The 19,505-nt window shown below is 35.1% G+C and overlaps 3 protein-coding genes across 7 annotated transcripts; 2 read left to right on the top strand and 1 right to left on the bottom strand.

Moving 5' to 3' along the window:
- Positions 1-1,717: 1,717 nt before the first annotated feature.
- Positions 1,718-2,735, top strand: LOC128862084 (uncharacterized). Its single transcript, XM_054100497.1, has 2 exons — positions 1,718-2,113; positions 2,182-2,735. The coding sequence occupies exons 1-2, from the start codon at positions 1,902-1,904 to the stop codon at positions 2,321-2,323; spliced, it is 354 nt and encodes a 117-aa protein (XP_053956472.1). The 5' UTR covers positions 1,718-1,901; the 3' UTR covers positions 2,324-2,735.
- A 3,490-nt stretch (positions 2,736-6,225) lies between these two features.
- LOC128862080 (type 1 phosphatidylinositol 4,5-bisphosphate 4-phosphatase) lies at positions 6,226-11,409 on the bottom strand. 4 transcript variants are annotated; one of them, XM_054100493.1, is made up of 7 exons: positions 11,307-11,409; positions 10,587-10,717; positions 10,344-10,530; positions 8,772-8,950; positions 8,484-8,693; positions 8,257-8,421; positions 6,226-6,480 (listed from the first exon to the last, which is right to left on the bottom strand). In XM_054100493.1, the coding sequence occupies exons 3-7, from the start codon at positions 10,489-10,491 to the stop codon at positions 6,364-6,366; spliced, it is 819 nt and encodes a 272-aa protein (XP_053956468.1). In that variant the 5' UTR covers positions 10,492-10,530; positions 10,587-10,717; positions 11,307-11,409; the 3' UTR covers positions 6,226-6,363. The 4 variants fall into 4 exon arrangements, with proteins under 4 accessions (XP_053956468.1, XP_053956471.1, XP_053956470.1 ...); XM_054100496.1 differs by lacking the exon at positions 11,307-11,409 and adding an exon at positions 11,251-11,273; XM_054100495.1 differs by lacking the exon at positions 11,307-11,409 and adding an exon at positions 11,168-11,259.
- A 2,637-nt stretch (positions 11,410-14,046) lies between these two features.
- LOC128862077 (nuclear distribution protein nudE homolog) lies at positions 14,047-18,168 on the top strand. Of its 2 annotated transcripts, none has more exons than XM_054100490.1 (7): positions 14,047-14,173; positions 14,471-14,785; positions 14,847-15,000; positions 15,060-15,333; positions 16,443-16,694; positions 17,293-17,384; positions 17,712-18,168. In XM_054100490.1, the coding sequence occupies exons 2-7, from the start codon at positions 14,706-14,708 to the stop codon at positions 18,129-18,131; spliced, it is 1,272 nt and encodes a 423-aa protein (XP_053956465.1). In that variant the 5' UTR covers positions 14,047-14,173; positions 14,471-14,705; the 3' UTR covers positions 18,132-18,168. The 2 variants fall into 2 exon arrangements, with proteins under 2 accessions (XP_053956465.1, XP_053956464.1); XM_054100489.1 differs by having other exon boundaries at positions 17,278-17,384.
- Positions 18,169-19,505: the final 1,337 nt, after the last annotated feature.

The raw sequence follows: 19,505 nt of genomic DNA, 5'->3' as shown, positions 1-19,505 counted from the left end.
TGCTTTTAGGTTCTCCAAACTGTGCACTAAGCAATACAAATAAGATATCTAGAAGATAAGTATTATTGCATTAAAAATGGGCATAAACTGATTAATATGCTAAACTATTACTTGTTTTGTATCTTTTTTCTCACACATACTTTGTCGTAACCTTATCTCTTTCAATCATTTTTTTTTTTTGCCGGAGACTAGTTTTTCAGTGGAACGGGTATATAAAGTTTTCACAAAACAAAACAAAAGAAAATACGCCGGTACTAAGCAACACGGGATTCCGTGTCTCTAAGCTTTAATCGACCTAATTTGCTAATCGACAAAGAATATGTAAAATCAAATCAAGAATTCTTTGTGGCAATATTAAGAAAAATAAACATGTTAAAAAAACATGTATACGGAAATCTTAATATTGATAAATAATATTCTATTTTATTTTATTTATTTATTTACTAGTTATATCCGTTGTTTTTTAGATGCAGTAGAATTATCGGTATCGATATCTATGGTTTGGCAGAGGGGAATGGCAAACTTGATTGGCATATTTCTTCAGTGGGGTAGGGTAAAAATACGGTCACATATGCAGCAATTAGCAATAAATCCACAAAATTAATCTCCCCGTTCACATACGGCAGATTACCTGTAAAATTTACAATCGACCGTCAAAACTGTTTGAAAGGTTTTTCATCATGGAAATTGCACATGCGAAATTCTGTATTGCATTGTATAATAAGCAATAAAGGCCAAAACGTCAATGGACATAATATGACTGCATAATTAATAATATCCAAAAAAAGTTTAATTAGAATTATGTCTACAAACTTGTTTTCATTGCCGGCATGCGTTTCATTTAGTTTTTACTTTGACGTTTCTCCTTACACTCGCTAAAATAATTATCAATAACACAATATTATATTTAAAAAAGTATGGTTATAATCTAGGATTATTTTGTAATCTGAAACTTCGGGAGAGAAATTTTATATAGGTAATCTCACTTTTTAATTACGAATTGGCAGTTAAGCACGGAAAAGTAGAGAATCTACTTATATATGAACGTTTTGTAAGTCATCATAAATCATTTAATGCCAGAACAACGCTTTCGAACTGTAGAAATTTACTTTGAAAACAAAAAAATACTCTGAATGAAAAAAAGGTCAATTTATTATCATACCACCAGATTTATGGCAAAAGGTAGTCAAAAATGGTGCTGATCGAACTTGTTGCAGCGGTGAACATATATCAGATATCATAAGGCCTCTTCTATTCGTCACTTCTCTGCTCGCTATCTCTCTGCTCAACTAAAAAACGAAAATTTTGCATGCGAAAGCAACAACAAAGTTATCGCGCAAGATTCGTCGCTAGCGCTATGGTTGTACTTTATTAGACTGGTATAACTCACTATTTTACAAGCACATGTAATTTAAGGCAGCTTTATTCCCGCGTTGCAAATATATGTTAATTTATGCCAGTTGCTTCATCTATTCGCTACTTGATAACGCCTGGGGAGGGAGGAGGCCTATATTCCAAAATAAATGCCATGAAATTTTCTACGAAATTATAACAATACAAACATTCATTCCAACAATATTTCTATTTTGTATTATCATTTGAAGATATCAAACTCTTAAAAAAATACCTGATACCTATGCAACGCAACCGGCGTTTAGGAAGTCAGCCTAATAATGCGTATGTACGAGAACATTGTATGTACATAAACAGTTCTGGCATCTATCATATGAACACCCCATAGCAACTTCTTTCTTGGTAAACACAAAAACAATTGCGTTATACAAATATCGAGTTTCCAATGACAAAAAGAAAAAATTATAAAATTCAGAATTAAATTTTTTTATTCGTACACCAGAACATAGTGCATATGCATTTAAAACAAAATTTGCAGCCCTTGAGCTATGGCCGATGATGATGAAAATAAACAAAAAAAGCACACAGTCGAGAGTCTATTCATCCTCTATGCGAATAACAATATCAACGCTTTGGATTTAGATAATGAGGTGCATGAGAGCATATTGTTGTCACAAATGGATTTTTGGCTAGATCAAGCAAAACTACTGAGAACGGTATTCACTATGACAGAGACGGGCCTGGCTTACATGAAATTTAAGTACATTCATATTGAAAATATCACGTTTCTATAAACTAATTGAGTTCTATTGCATTGGATATCTTAAGGAAGTGGCGTCTGGATTTTGAGGAATTTTTAGAGTTTCTGAACATAATTTGTCAGGGCAAAGATGTAAAAATTGATGACGTGAAACAAGCGCTGGTCGAAGCCGGCCCACCCGGGGGTACGGCTGAAATCGTTGTGAAATAATGAAGTGGTATGAAATCTTCAATTAAATATTATATTTCTCTGGATTTTTTTTACGAATAATACATGTATACTAATAAAATATACACCTACTATCTGCAATATAAAATATATATGTATATGTAATACGAAAGTCGTATCCCAAAAAAAATTAGTAATACATATATTGAGTCACAAATTTTCATATTCGTCTCAACTATGTAACTACGCAATCATTGGAGTGCTGATGCTTTTTGAAATATTAACATATCGGATGAAGATGAATCTACAAATTCAGAGTTAAATAGTAATTGCAATTACTTTTTTAGTATCCGGAATCGTAACCCGTTAATAGAAAAAAAGTCATAAAAAACCATCTGCCTTTTGGAGGCAACGTAAAACCCCTTATCCCTCCAATGGCGGAAAAAACATCACGGCACACAGCAGCAATTGTATATACAGTTTGTCAAGAATGTCTTTCGACATAGAAAATAAATACAATTTTTCGACTTCGATAGCAAAAAATAGTATTCTTTATTTATCTTTGTCTTCTTTATTGTACTGATTCATATTTATTCACTTAAAGTGAAATAATAAAGAAACTTCAACTAAAGCAACAAAAACAAATAACACACCATTTCAACACTGTTAATAAACTGTTTTTACAAACTTTAATACAGGCTTTTTTTTATTAAATACATAATGTGAATAATTGTTTTTTTTTTTTAATAATTTAATATTTGGTATAACCGTTAGCTTCAATAACATTTTCCAGGGGCTTTTTCATGGAATGGACTAATTTGTTTACGTCGTATACGTTCGGTATATTCTGCCATTCCTCCATTGTTGCAGATTTTAGTGCTGCTGAGTTCTTTAGAGTTCTTTTTTTTTTCAATATATTTAAATATTGTTTGGCGTCCATTGTGCCAAAGTCTCCCACTCCTTTACTTGAAATGCAGTCCCAAACGACAAAGAAAATGTTTCCAAATTTAACCGTGGGAATTCTATTTCGATTTTTCAAAGCTGTTAAGGGCTCAGGCCATACTCTAGTCGGTCCGGTCCATCATGTAATACAGATTTTCTTTGATTTGTTGGTTCGGAAATGTGGTCCAAAATAAAAGGCAGCGTTTTCCCACATTTTGTGCAGATAGCAGTGGTTTCTTTCGTGTTAATCGCGATGAATATTTGTGGTGCAGTAAGGCTTGATGCATTGATCCATGAGATACAACAATATACACTCCTCGTTAAACTCCGATGCAAGTTTTCTTAAGGAAATTCTCTGGTTTTAATCCAATTTTCGGAGCATCAAGCGTTCTGCACGTCCAGTAATTTTTGTTTTAGGCCCATCTACACGCTTTTGCTCTAATCTACCCTGGTGTTGTTGTTGTTGTTGTAGCAGCATAAACATTCCCCATACTTACATATGGGAAATGCTGCTGCATACTTAAATCCGGGTCGTTTCGGTAACTACCTGTCGTGGAAATGCTCTAATCTACCCTCTTTTCCCTCGATTTATAACATTATAAACTATTTGACGCGTTACCGAAAACATTTCAGAGAATTCCTAAACACTTTTACCCAAGTGGTATTTATAATAAAATAGTTACGTAATATCAAAGGACAATCTTTTGCCAGGCATTTTAAAAACATAGTATATAAATTTGAAATCCGAATAAAGCAAACATTTTTCACCGAATGATAAAACGAAAGCATCAAAGTGATCATTGCAAAGCAAAGATAACGGTAAATCGAAGTTTATAGCGCAACAAATGCTAAGGAAATTGAAAAAAGAAAATGTAAAAACAGTTTATTGACAGTGTCGAAATATTGTGTTATTTGTTTTTGTTGCTTTAGTTGCTGTTTTTCAAAATAATTTTACTTTTTTTATTAATTCCCTTTGTGGTAAATGCGGTGAATAAATATGAATCAGTGCCAAAAATAAATAAAGAGTGCTATTTTTTGCTATACAAGTCAAAAATTTTACTTTATTTTCTATAGGCCTCTTCTTTTCGCCAAGAGTTTGCAAGTAGCGAATAGATGAGGGACGCTGGTATAGAGTTGCCTTAAATTACAAGTGTTTGTACGACAGTGAGTTATATCAGTTTAATGAGGTACATATATCCATACTCGCTGGCGGCGGGACTTGCTCAATAACTTTGTTGTTGCTTTCGCATGAAAATTTTTCCTGAAGTTTATCGAGCATAAAAATAGCGCGCGGGGAAGCGGCGAATAGAAGAGGCCTTATGTCAAAACTACTTCTTGACATACTATAGATATGTTAAATAGTTTCATTGAAAAATTTGGTTTATTAACGCCAAAAACTGGTTGAAGACGAATGGGTAGAGCAAGAGCTTGTCAATGAGATCTCACAGCAACAGACTCTGAACAAAGTTTCATGGATGCTGTCGTTGGGCACTACTTGCGCCACGAATGAGGATAGTATTTCCACCAAAACCGCATTACAAATTATTGAAATTGTTGGCTGAAAAAACGGGTGTATAATTTAAATAAGTAAATAGATATAAAGTATTTTTTGTTGTTGTTGTTGTTGTAGCAGCAGAAACATTCCCCGTACATGTACGAGAAATGCTGATCATTCCGTTCACGTAGGCCCGACTGACGTGGGAACAGTTCAAATGTACTTTGAACTGTAAAGTAATTTTTCTTCGGGTTCGGTGTGCACTAAAACTTTAATCATTGTTATTGTAACAACATAAAACAATCCACATCGCTTTTTTTTATGATGCTGCTTAAGCTTCAATCCGGTTGTCGTGAAAACGGTTGGTCCTTGGTCAATGCTTCCTGGGTGGATATTATATGTGTATCGCTACCTTTGTTGTCATAACAAACATTTTCCTTGGTTTTACTTTCATTTATTTACAGTATATCGTAATAATCTAAATATAATTGTATAAGTTCCATAATATTTCATTTAATCGTATTTGTAAATATTAAATGTTTTTTATAGAAATCAGATTTGCTTTCCTGTTCATTCGCTTTGTTTCCTACTTTGACCGCTTTTGTTCATTTATTTTTTGCGAGAACCGTTTGAGAAACTAGGGACTCCTAATTGCTATTTTTTTTATTTGCTATAAATATTATTATAGTTCAGTGGCCCAAATAATTATAGGTTAATTAACAAATTTCGTTCACCAGCGTTGAGACAGCTTTACATGCGTTCAAATTATCAACACGTATTTTTTTATTTTATATTTGTAAGGTTTTAAATCTACAATGATTTGCAACGGAAGCGGGTATATATATATATATATACGATTATATATATATGTTATCATGTATGCAGCGCAGAGCTTTGTAATTTAGCCAGAGAATACGAATTTTCACAAACATAAACAGAGAGAAACAAACATCACACATGATGAAATAATAATAGTGAATATGTAAGCAAAAACAAAAGGACAATTACAAATAAATTATACAGCAGAGTGCTACAGGCCGACATTTAACCTAACAAAGAAGAAGAGCTCGCTTGTAAGACTATGAATTATCCACATAAAAAAGTAGTCTACACATTATAAAATGTTGGAATTTGATTAATGTAATATTGAATATAGACTACATTTTGTGCTTTCTCATAGTGCCACAAAATTGCTGAGCATTCCTTAACTGTTATACAAAGAGTTTATAGAATGCATGTTTATTATTTCATATTATAGCTTTTTGCTAACATTTGCAATGCCTTAGCACTTATTTACTTGTTGACATTACGTTTACATATTTTCCCAAATTTAAATAGTTTATTGTAGTTATTTCATACACACGATTTTCGTTTTTCATTATGAAGCAATTTTCTCCGATTGCATATTTATTTCGCGCCGTGAATAATACATTTTAGAGTGCACGTGTTGTGAATTTTGCTTTAGTTTAAATTTTCTTTGAATGTGGTCTGTAATATGCTGTATATATTCTTTTCTATATTTTTTTTTTTTTTGCTGTACTTCCCTCCCTCTGGCGTTCTTTATATGAATATACGTGTGTATGTTGTGTGTTTATTTGTTTTGTTAATATCAAAAGGAATGATAAAAAAACATCTAAATATGCCCTTACATTGGACCATCTATGGCGCTTACTTTTAAACGGAAATAGTAAACTGAACGTGCAAATAAAAAGGCTGCAATCATAAATAGACCGATGTATGCAATGATAATACCACCGTGATCCTGTAAGAGACACAAAACATGCATTAATGCAAAATATGTAAGCATATATAATAGATACATATTTACAGTCTTGTGAAAAATAATAGGGACGTATTGCTATATATCCCCGGAAAACAAATAAAAACAATACATACAATGATTTTTGAGTAGTTTTTTTTATTTTGAAATATTATTAAAATTATAAAAGAAAATACTCAAATTCCGTGAACCTTTTCTTAGCCAGCTTCGAGTCGTTGTCCTATGGAAACACCCATCGAAGCGGTGCAAAATAGTGCAATAAGTGTCACTTGTAATTATCTTTTATATCGAATTCATATTTATACTATCATACTTCGTCTTGCCATAAATTCTGTGACAAATTTTGTCCGTTATTTTTGCTTTTGTTCGTATGCATTGTCTACTCATAAATTATATCTAGTTTCGAGACAAATTAGGCTTGTTAACAAGGGAGTGGGGAGCTAAGGAAAATCGCATTGCAGTGATTGCATTACGTAAATGTGGTAAAAGAGCAAGTGAGATTTACAAATTGCTGAAAAAACTTAATATTTCGCGAATTAATATTTACTGCACGATAAATCGTTTTCCCCAAATGTCTGAAGTGATAGCCAGAAAAGGAAGTGGTCGTTATCGAGTATTTGCAGCCATAAAAGCTACTCTGCTCGAGAAAGAATTCGTAGAAATCCCCTTAAAGAGCAGAAAATCGTGTGCGGGACATTCATTAATGTATCGATCAGATCCATGCTAAGACTAATTAGAGATGATCTTCGAATGAAAGCCTCACGTCGACAGATGCAAGCAGCTTCTTCGGTGGCATGCGGTTAACGGCTATTAAAATATTATTTTCACAGATGCGAAAAAATTCACTGTTGCAGAAGTTTTTATAACCAAAACGACAAAATCTATGCTAACCGAGGGTTCAGCGTGGCCACCATCCAGCCTTTGTAATTGTTTGGTGGAGAGTGTCTTGTAAAGGCGTTGCATCTCTTCATTTCTGCGAAATAGGGTTAAGACCGAGGCAAAAGTGTACCAGAAAGATGTCTTAGAAGGTATGGTGAAGCAGTTGAGCAGTACTGTCTTCAATGGAAAGCGTTGGATCTTCCAGCAAAATTCCGCTTCAGCCCATAAGGCAAAACCCGGAAGTGGCTAAAAAACAAAATTCTTGGGTTCATAGCCGCAGAACATTCACCATCTGAAAATTCTGATCTGAATCCATTGTACTACAGTTTGTGCTTAGACCTCGAAGACCTCACGGAAATTTGGAGAGTCTCAAACAATCTTTACTTCGAGCAGCGACGTCAATATCCATGGAAATCGTCCGCGCCACAAAAGCTGAATGGCCTAATCGTTTGAAGGTTTGTGTAAAAGCAACATTTTTTTTTTTTAATATTTACATGATTAAATAAAACTAAATTCATTAATAAAGTATTATAATTTCCTATCTATAACGGACTTAACTTGTAACAGAACTTATGGCAGGACTACGTATATATGTATACTTTAGATTTCCCTTTAGCTTGATACCTTTAAGCTTTACAGATATTTAAAACCCACAACATTTCAAAATAAACTATATAGTTATTTAATATTCATGACTAAATGATCAACAATTATAAAATGGGGCAAAATATGTGTGCTTTGATAACGGAACAAGAAATTAAATAATTAATTCTGACCAATTAATAAGAATTAATTTAATAATTAGGTTTTGAAATATTTTAAAGTAAGTGTCCCTATTATTTTTCACATGACTGTATGCATAAAATAAACAAACCTTACCTGTGCATATTTATACGTGCCAACAGTGATACCTATGCCCGCAATTAGAAATAACAGTCCAAGTATAGCGAACAATATACCTCGTCCACAGGCGAAACGCGAACCAACAGATGATACTTTCCTGCAATGTGGGCAACGCGCCAGAGCATTGTGAAACGTATTAAACTGAAAAAAATGTGCATTTACTAGCAGCACTTTCAAATACAGTAAAAAGGTGAGTTACATACCAAAAACGTATCTGAACAATGACCACAAGTAACACGGCACATGCCGGGCATAGCCGGTACGGGTGGCGTTACCGGACTGGGTGCTAAATTAATAATACGTTTGCAATTGGGCCGAGGACAAGCAATACGCTGCGATGAGCTCTTGCAAATCAACAGACAATTACATGGGCAACGCACGTATTTCTTGCCTGGAGGAGCATTGCGTATTGGCTGTAAAAATATGATGAACAGAAAGTGCCAGAAGTGCTAATTATATGATTCAATATTCAAAGTTTCTTTTATCCATACCGTTGCCTCATTGCAATGACTGCACTTCACCACGTGCTGGTCTCGTTTTGTTGTGATATCGATCATGTTTTGGCATACGCGACATGTAACCATTGGCACACCGGTGCCAGTGTTGGCCTGATACGGTGGTGGCACTTCATCCGGACCCACAAATGGTACATTTGCTTGCGATACACCTCCTAAAATATAGGTAATATTAATAATAGATGCAGTAATAATAAAAGATGTACAATGTTGAGCTCTATTGAACAAATAAATCCTATACCTTTTTTGTAGAACAAATACATGGCAGATGATTCGCTTCGAATGGTATGTGAAAACTGAGTCTCGAGACAGTTTCAAACCGCAAATGCAAACGAATATGGGTATACGAGTATGAGTATCTAGCTGAATAGTTGGTATGGGATGAATGAAATTGCTTCATTGGAGACTTAGTACATTACTTTGGTAAAAGAGATAGAAATCTATGTCAATGCTGACTGACTATCGCTTTATGTTTTGCGTCTTCAAAGCAGCGGGTTTCTTTTGAATTGTTTGCGTAAGCACATATAATTTTAAAAAATGTATAAAAAGCGGCAAGACTAGGTACACGTAAAAATATGTTCATTTATACACATTTCAATAACGCTGTTGTAGCATTGTCTCCAAACTAGATTTTCATTCATCATGTCCATTTAATAATCCCCAGTCAGCCGGGGTCAAGGCTTGGCCTAGCTCTATAAAAATTGAGCATACTGCACCACCCAGATTGAATTAGAAATAGGGAAGGATCGCAGGCAGCGCACCGATCGCTTTTCGTGCTTATAGAAGCATTCGCGTTACATATTAATTATTTATATATAAACAATGTACGCTGATAGCATTTCGCAAAACAGCTGGACCTCACAATGGGCATGGAGAATGAGTCACACGAAGTGTGTGAGATACCACACTTTTATGAATACAAATACAATGGGCATGTTAATTGTGATAATTTCAAAACATGGAATATTGATAAATTGACGAGTACATTTTGAGATAAGGCGCATCAAAATGAAGCTATGTATATAAAATATTATATATATACCCACATGTCATTTCGTAATCACACTTTTCTAAAATGAAGTTGTAAAATTATAATGTAATAATGAAGTTGTAAAATTGTATATTAAAATATAAATTGTGCAGTATAAAGGTTATGGACAATTATGCTTTTGCATTCAATTTGAGAGGCAAGATAAGAAAATGTTGCACAGTTATGAAGCTATAGCTGATTACATATAGTATATGCAGCACAAAACTAACCATTGTACTTAACAAATACTAAAAAAACACATTTTGAATAACTTCATGCAATAGGAAAAGCATTCACAAATCTGACACCACCCACACCCTTATCACCTCTAACAAACCTACGATTGCACACTTATGGGGTTTCTATGACTGCATTGTGGTCGCTTCTTTTACAGTTCATTTGGAATTTGTTTATGTGTGCAGCATCTACGCTGCGCAGATTACCATCCAGTACCGGGTTTAATGAACTTAATTACATTAATAGCATATAGATATATAAAATTATTAAAACATAATTACCTTCGGCTGAATTGGCATCTGCGGACATAACAGGGCCTCCCTCGCCGCTGTCGCCTAGACTGCCGGTAACAACACCCGGCTGGGTATTGGTATACGTATTATTGGTCTCTTCATTGTTAATGAGGCTCTGTTTCTCGGGATCAGCCATAATTTATAACAGCACCAAATAAATCCGATGTACGTAAACCTAATTAAATTGGCAATCACTAATCCGGATATTCACAATATTTTTAATCAAACTACCGATCACTGTATTGCACTCTGGCCTACAATAGTTATTTCAGCTGTTTCTACTCCCGATGACTTCTGGTCGATTCCAGCTCTTTGTGTTCAACTACGTGCCCTTTTTTGTTCTCAGCTGTTTACTGTTGCAACTATGAAATATATATTATATATTCTGAATATTATTTAAATGTTAAAGCAGCGCAAATTTAAATGTTATGAAATGGGGATTTTCGACAACTTTTAATGGCATTTGAATGCAAGTAAGAAATAAATTCGTTATAGCGGCACAACCAGTGGTTGGAAGTTCTTCATTTTTCCTTACAGTTCTCTTACAATTACGCTGTTCAATTCATCATTGTCTACCCCTTCATACTCCTATTTCTATTAAATCAGCAACTACTGACATACGAATGCTTGGCTATGCCGATTTCAATTTCCCTTCATTTAATATATGCGCACATATATTCCTCTTGCACTAAAAACTGCGTTCATTGCTATTGTTGTTTTTCCTTTTTGTATATCATGTTCGTCACTTCTTGTCTTCATGTTTCACCAATTCTTTGTTTGTCAAAATGTTTTAATTCCCTAGTTCTCCATACCCGTCATAAATTGTGAAATTTGCTTTCCGGTGTTGTCGGCAAAATAAATATATTCAAGGGCTTATTTTTACAACTATACACACATGAACTATTATTTTTGAATATTTAGTTTCCGTGAGGTTTTTAAATTCTTATTTACCAATTTTTCTGCAATATTTTTGAGAGCTAGTCGAAATCCTCCCAAAAGTAGCGAAGTGATTTGCACAGCGTTGCATTACAATGCAACGGCTTGAAGAAGCAAAGGTAATGGTATGCTTACATGGTTTAGTAACCTTACAGTACGTTCACATATGCATTAATTACCAATAAGTCCACAAAATTAATCTACCCGTTCACATATGTCAGATTACCAAAATTGACAATCAGCTGTCACTATTGTTGTGAAAGGTTTAATTTGAAATGAAAATGAATATCGAAATTATATTGGTGGACTATTTTGGTGTTTTTTGGTTTGTTTAATTATTATTAACGATATGAAGAAAAGACAAGGAGAAGGAATAGCAAATTTAAACGGGCAAATGGTTGCTAGTAATAAACAGTTGGAGGAGGAAATACGTCAACGACGTTTACTGAGGTTTCAAAAAATGGAAAATAGCAGCAATACGCATTCGAAATTGGATATAACATTTTATAATAAGTAATAAGACACTCACTTTTTTTCTATTATATAAACGCATAGTTAATGATGCCTAACCAACATTTTATGAATTATGTCTACAAACCTGCTTTCTTTAGTTTTTACTTTGACGTTTTTTTTTCACTCACACAGAGTTGCATGTTAAAAAGTATGGTTATTATCTAGGATTATTTTATAATCTCAGATTTTGGGAGAGAAATTTTGTATGGGAAATCTCGCTTTTTAATTACGGATTGGGAGTTAAGCACGAAAAATTAGTTCATCTACTTATATGTGAACGTACTATTACACTTTATAAGCCAAAGTCGCCGATATAGTGCATCAACATTTGCATGTTGTTCCTCTTGCTAATGCTCAATCTCGAAGTCATAAATTTGCAGCTTTTCGATCCATGGGGCAATTTGTTCTTCCGGATGCTTTAACTGGAGTAACCGTCTCAATGCTGCATAGTATATTCTTAACTCAACGCACTGTACGCACTCAACGACAGCTAGCAGTTCCCGTCTGGTCACGTAGTAATTCATTTCGGACTTCCCCAAGACTTTGATATTATATGTGATGATTTTTTCTTGCCTATTGATGATCTGTGACAGTACTCCTCCTATTCCGTATGAGCCAACGTCGGTATCTACAACGACCTTTTCTTTCGCCACCGGATACGCTAACATATATATACATATACAGACATATATGTATGTATATTTGTTTCGTTCCATAGTGAAGCAAAGGGCCAAGCTAACATAGGTGCAGCACAAAGAAGGTATTTCAGTTGCTGGAATTGTGCTTCTTCCAGTTTTCCAGATGGTCGTTAAAATTTTTACCCATAATGATGGGGTCATCTAGCCAGACCAAACGTGCTTTCCAGTGGAGTCCCTTAGCACACGCTCCATTAGGCACTCAAAGGTTTCCGGTGTGATTCAAATCAGAATGGTATCACTGAAAACTGACAGAACCCATCTCCTATGCTGGAGACTGCCTTCTCACGATCGCAATCCTCAATTTCCACCTGCCAGTAACCACTTGTTAAATCAAGCCTTGAAAACGATTTCGCACCGGATAAAGGTTCGAAAGTGGCATTTATTTCGTGCCTTCATTTTGCTTTCTATAATCTACAAAAACCTGGGTGCTATGCTACTATCTCTTTTTTTAACCAACACAACCGGTGAACTCTACGGGTTTATTTACGGATCATTAACTCCACTTTGCTGCATATCTTGGATTATCTGATTTGTTTCTTGTTTGACGAATTGTCTCTGCATATTTTATGTGCACAATCACCGTGGAATATGTAACCGTATTTCTCCAGCAAAATTTTAGCTTACGTCCTCTCTAGCCCTCTTACTTCATGCAACCAAGTCCTTATGAAGTTGGGAGTTTTTTCTAGCTGTCCGGAATTTTCCACTTTCCTGTTGTGGTCCATTGCAGTTTACAAAGTTTTCTACAGTGCGACATTTCCCACTTACAGCTCCTTTATCCAAAATAACTGATGGCTTCAAATAATTTAGTATCCTTATTCAAACCCTCGTGTCTTTTCTAGTTCTCACTAGTGTTCTTCACACGTTTATGTTCGCCGTCCCCTCAGCAGATTCTATGACTCAAACTTCGTCTGTCCCACAGTCCTTTTAACCAAATCCAAGGTACATCCGTTAAGCAGCATGAAATATATGAGATATGGGACTTTATTCAACAATCCAGATTCTGGCACCAATTGTTATGAATTTGTTACGTTTCATATTCAAATAAAATGTCCCACAATAATTTCTTTGGTTTCGATCACAATATTGGTAAATAAAAGTCACAAATTAAAGGTAACAGAACTTGCTAGCTTTAGTGAATCAATTTATTGCTTTAATTTTCGTTTACTCGTTCACACGTTCAACTTAGGACTGAATACCCTGTGTGCGTGTATGTCTGCTTATATACATACGTATGCTTAATAACCAAAAATGATAGAATACAAGATCGCCTTGTGTGTGTGTGTTGTTCCCATTACTTTTGCATTTGTTGTTCCCATTACTTTTGCATACCCTTCATCTCTACAAATAATAATTCTCCTCCGTTTGTTTGTTCATTCATGGACTCTTACGACACGGCTAGTTCGGAAGGCGCAATCTTGTATTCTTCCATTTTTGCTTGATGCCAGGCTTGTCAGAATGGCGAAGAATACAGTATCGGTTTTCAGAAGGCGACACCTTCGATATTCAATTTGCCTTGGATAAAACTCCGTGTTTACGTTTAATCTGGCAATACTGAACTACAGTTTTGGCATTTTGGTGCAAACACAATATTTAACGAATTCTGACGCACTTTTATTTTGAGTATTTTCTGAACACAAGCCTGCTGTATTTAAAAAAAGCTTTTTTCAAAATGTAAGTATCGTTTAAAGTTTCACATAGTTCATAAGGGTTTTTGTAAGTATAAAGTGGGAAAACCAGTTTTGAAAAAGTCGACGATGATTTCATTGGACATCCAGCCTTCGTCGTTCGAACTCTTCCGCAGTCGTCGATGTCGATGTTACGCCAGCGCCGACGCCGTCGTTGGCTTAGGAAAAATACAAACACAGAAAGTATACAATATAACTAGTGGGGACAAATCAAATTGAGGGAAATTCAGATTTTCGCACACTTGTTAACTAATTGATTTTTCGCAAATTATTTTAATTTCAGAAATGTATTTTTTCTAATAGCGGAGTGAAAAGAGCTTGAACAATTTTTTTTTTAGAAAAATTGTTGATAAAGAACGACTGAGCAAGAACGTCAAATAGTGTGAAAGTGGCTATTCAGACAACATATGCGTGTAGAAAGCAACCGAAAACTACAAAAAAAATATAGGGGAGGTTCCAACTAGTCTTTCTGATTAAATATATATCGCACAGCCTGTTTTGCAGCTTCATAGCCAGCGATGGAGTCTCCTCCAATGTTCAACAGTGTTGAGGATGAATGTCGGTATTGGAAAGAACGCGCAAAACTTTATCACAAAGAGTAGGCGTATTTTTTAACATATTTATTAGGTTTAACTTATTAACGTATATTTCATTTTTAGATGGACAGATGTGAAACAGGAATACGACGAGTACGTGGAACAGTCTCGACAGATGGAGGCGGAAATGGATGCTACACTTGATCAAAAACAGGGTATAATTAAAGATCTCAGATTGACACTTTCTTCACTTGAGAAGGAAAATGAATCCTTAAAGGTACGCGTTGGAATCATTGCAAAATGTATTGCTTTTATATTGGAAGATTATTGTTTCAGCTCAAATTACAGTCCCATGGCATTGAATTAGCCAATACAGAGAGACAATTGGAAAATTTGAAAAATGAACGAGATACTCTGAAAGTGTACCTGCGACAGTTGGAACAAAAGAACGATGATCTAGAAAGGGCACATCGTATACTCAACGAAAGCATTGCAGACTTTGAAAGAATGTTGGATAAAGCTTATGAAAAAAATGCACTTCTTGAAATGGAGATGGATGAAAAGGAAATGCTGCAAGAGAAGCTACAAAGACTCATGGATGAAACAAGAGGTAAAATGGGGGCGAATTCTGATTTTAATTTATAAATATGTGAATTTTGAACTCACGCGCTTTTCCCAATTCTCTTAAATCAATGTGTTTTTGGTAGCATTCTACCATAAAAGTAGCATGTCTTTGTTGATTATGCAAACTATACGTATCGTTTCGGTAATGTTGTTGTTGTTTTTGATGTTATAGCACAAAACATTATTTGGACATTTTTAGGATATGACAATGTCGGGGTTTTATTCAGGGCAATTCTGGTGATGTAAAGGGTTTTCCAATAACAGGTGTTATTCGGTGCTATCGAGAGATGATTTACGATTTTTTTGGACGGAATTTGGTGGTATATATCTGGACAACGTTTATTTTCAACAATACGACGTAGCGCCGCACACAAACAACGAAACCTTTGATCTTTTACCGGATAAGTTTTCGGACGCGAAGGTGATCGCAATTGGCCGCCGAGATCTTGTGATTTAACACCTTGTGATTTTTTTCTTTGGGGCCACATGAAAGAGAAGGCCTACGCCAACAGTCCATCGTCGCTTCAAGACCTTAAAGATGGAATTCGTGAGGCTATCGAGGACATAGGGCAGCCACTTTAAATTTCGGTTATGAAAAATTTCACGAAAAGGATATTGTCCTGTAAGCATGGCCGTGGACATAATGAAATAAGCATCCGATCATTTATATTAAAAAATAACATTTTTCTTTGAATATTTTGATATTTGACACCTCTTATTGGAAAACCCTTTAGAACCGATTGTCGAGGCAACCGTTTTGGTTCGTAGATTTCTCCCCTTTGGGCATTGAAAGCTTAGCTTAGGAGCGTTGACATGTCTAACCATTTTTCAGTATATCCATGCCATTTTCGGCATGTAAAATTTCCTTAACTATCCACTCAATGTTACCACGTCAACCGGGTTCACGCTACCGGTTCCCGGGGGACTTTCACTCCAAGAGCAGGCAATAAAATTTGATGCGGAATGTTTTATGTTATTACAAAAACAACGACAAAAAGAAAACATTATCTTGCGGAAAGAGCTAAAAACCATCATTTATTATTTTAATAAATTAGATATTTCATTAATTTATGTTATGTATTTTTATCGTTTCAGACTTAAAACAAGAACTGAATGTAAAAACGCGTAACCCGTTAAATGGTTCAGTTAGTAACTTATCCGAATCGACAACACTGTCCACAGTTGTACCAATTGGCGCTGTAAAGGACAGTGACATTACGCATGATACCATCAGCCCCAATAATACCAGTCTGAATAAGACCAGCCTCAGCAATACCAGCCTTACAAATAATTTAAATAACAGCACAACAGTTATACCCAATTATGGTGAACATCATTCTTTAAAAAGTAAGATATTAGGTGTTTTACGATCTAGGAAATGTGGCATAAAATTCATAAAGTTTACAGCAAAATCCAAATTAAAAAGATCAAAAATAAGACAGAGTTAATAAATACCAATTTCTTAAAGCTGAAACACACAAACATGTTCGGCTACTTTTAAGTATAATACTGTAAATGACAATATACATAATTTACGATTAATGATAGCTCCGAAACCGAATATTTATAATGTTTGAAGATTTATCTGATTTGTGATGTAACGTAAAAAATCCATCTTTATGTGAAAATATGAAAGTTTTATCTTCAATACTTTATTTAGTTTTTAAGCAACACTGCTCAAATGTAATAACAATTGGAAATAACCACATATTTTATCTTTTATTCTTTGTACAAGATTGATTAAATGCATATTATTTAACTGCTTCTATAAGTTATTTTACATCTCAAGCTAAGTACAGAAGCTAAACGAAAAAGTAGTTGTGCTGTTTGTGTGTGTCCGTAGGCATGAATTTTCAAATTATTGTAATACTATTTTATATGTACGTAGTATTATATTGTGTATGAATATGTGCCTATAACTCAATTTTAGAAAAACCCCTTTCAGATTCAACTAATTTACTCAATGGCAACGCAATGACGCCCGGTTCTCGTACAACTGCTCTAAACATTGTTGCGGATATGCTTCGGAAATTGAATGTAAGTTCAAACTACTTATGTCTGATTATATACTTAAATGGTTTCATAGTTTATAACCCGTTCAATGTACTTATAGTAAAGTAATATGTACGCTTGCAAGTATGCTAACACAAATGTTTTCTTTGTCAAGTCTAAAAGATCTACTATGTGAAACACATTCGATCTGTACTAACAGTTTGTATTGCATCCAATAATTTTTGTTTCCGTTCACTCTTCACTTCTTACTATCCCACTGACCATTGTAAAACGCTAACATTACTTTTTACTCTCATTATGCTTAAAACCACGCAATGCCGCATCATAGTTTCTGTGTCTTTTTTTTTTTAGTTGGATAAGGCACTTTTATGCCCTCAATGTGAAAGGTTTCGTTGTATCTGTGATCGTTCCATTGCTTCTGCCAACTCTACAAGCAGCTGTGCTTCCACACCTGTGGCCGGTAGTGTAGGCCGCCTTAGACGGAGTTTTACGAGCACATTTGGCAGCACTAACTCCGTCGATACAAATGCTGCTGTGACCTCCTCTTCCACTTCCACCAACACCTCTTACGCCGAGTACGATGCAGACGTTTCTGAAGTTTCCTTGCGACGTATCGCAAGTCGTAGTAACTCGAGTCTAAATTTCGGTTCAAATATTTTTAAGCGCTTTGCAGAGCGCATGAGTGGAGGAAGTGGAAATTTCCCAAATTCAACTAAAACGCCATTACCTGCAACAAATTCAAACATTTCGAAAGCGAATGAACTAAAATAAGATCTTTACATTTTGGTGTATTTTTTATTTTGTTTTGTTTTTGTATATTAGTTTTTTTTTTAATTTTTCCATATTCAAAATGCATTTAATACATTTTTAGTACAATAAATGTTTTATATAGAATTTTTGGTAATTCAATCATTTAATTAATTATATTCATTTCCTATTATTTTTGATGAATGCAAAGCTGAGTGCCAGAAATTTCTAAATTCAGTGCAATTTCGACTTGTTGTAGACCTAGTTCTGCCATAAGTTCTGTTACAAGTTAAGTCTGTTATAGATATAAAATTATAATACTTTTTTTAATGAAGTTAGTTTTATTTGATCATGTAAATATTAAAGAAAAACATTTCAATTTTCATTCGAAATGGTCACCATTTGCTTTTACAAAAGCCGTCAAACGATAAGGCCATTCAGTTATTGCAGCACGTACGGTTTCCATGGATATTGAGGACGCTGCTCGAACCAAAGATTGTTTGAGACTCTCCAAATTTCTGTGAGGTCTTCGACAGGCCATGTTCTCCAATTCTGAGCACAAACTGTAGTCCAATGGATTCAGGTCTGGACTACCAGAGGGCCAATCTTATGCGCGCCAATCCATTGCCGGATGATTTTTGCCTTATGGACTGGATCGGAATCTTCCTGGAAGATCTAACGCACCCCATTAAAGAGAGTACTGCTCAACTGCTTCACCATGCCTTCTAAAACATGCTCTTGGTACACTTTTGCCCCAGTCTTAACCCGTTTTTTTTTTTTAAGTTTTAGCATAGATTCTGTCGTTTTGCTCTTTAAAAACTTCTTCAACGTTGTTAAGATTGAAAGTGCGTCGGCGATTTCAAAGGATGTTTTTTAATATTTTTTCCATTTGTGATTAATACCGCTTTCTACGTTGACGTTAGCTTTTATACGCTGAAAGACGAGGGCGTGATTGCGAAAGTTGAACAGTTCGTTGTGTGGGACGATGGACGATCACTGGCATCAATTGTTGTTGTTGTAGCAGTAATAGAAGCCCCGCCAGTGTAAGGTATATCACCGGCCGTCTTCGTCTGGCTCATCTAAAGGTAGGCCCAGAAAACATGCTGTTTCGACAGGTTGGGTCCAGAGGGAGAGAGGTGTTAGATGGCAGCCGGTTCTACGTTACCGGAATGACTCGGGTTTTTCCCGACCAAGGGCTGTCGCCCCAGTAAACTAGCCCTGTCTAGTGAACAGTATATCACTGGCATCAATAGTTTGTTTCTGTTATCTTGGCAAGAAACCAGCGAGAATTTGACGCAGTTTCATCGACATCCAATATTTCTTTAAACTGTATGCAGTAGTTTCCGAAAAATTTGGACGATTGGGATTTTTTAAATCAAAAATTACTATTCGAATTCA

This window comes from Anastrepha ludens, chromosome 4 (genome assembly GCF_028408465.1).
Source record: "Anastrepha ludens isolate Willacy chromosome 4, idAnaLude1.1, whole genome shotgun sequence".
NCBI lineage: Eukaryota > Metazoa > Arthropoda > Insecta > Diptera > Tephritidae > Anastrepha > Anastrepha ludens.
The sequence above is the reverse complement of the archived record's forward strand: the minus strand, read 5'-3'. Positions and strand labels throughout refer to the sequence as shown.

Coding starts and splice junctions, on each gene's coding strand:
- LOC128862084 (XM_054100497.1), top strand. CDS start 1,902: ATGGCCGATGATGATGAAAATAAACAAAAAAAGCACACAGTCGAGAGT. Junction 2,114..2,181: donor CTGGCTTACATGAAATTTAA/GTACATTCATAT, acceptor GGATATCTTAAG/GAAGTGGCGTCTGGATTTTG.
- LOC128862080 (XM_054100493.1), bottom strand. CDS start 10,491: ATGGCTGATCCCGAGAAACAGAGCCTCATTAACAATGAAGAGACCAAT. Junction 8,694..8,771: donor GTCATTGCAATGAGGCAACG/GTATGGATAAAA, acceptor ATATTTTTACAG/CCAATACGCAATGCTCCTCC. Junction 8,422..8,483: donor ATTGTTCAGATACGTTTTTG/GTATGTAACTCA, acceptor CATTTTTTTCAG/TTTAATACGTTTCACAATGC.
- LOC128862077 (XM_054100489.1), top strand. CDS start 14,706: ATGGAGTCTCCTCCAATGTTCAACAGTGTTGAGGATGAATGTCGGTAT. Junction 14,786..14,846: donor GCAAAACTTTATCACAAAGA/GTAGGCGTATTT, acceptor TTTCATTTTTAG/ATGGACAGATGTGAAACAGG. Junction 15,001..15,059: donor AGGAAAATGAATCCTTAAAG/GTACGCGTTGGA, acceptor TTATTGTTTCAG/CTCAAATTACAGTCCCATGG.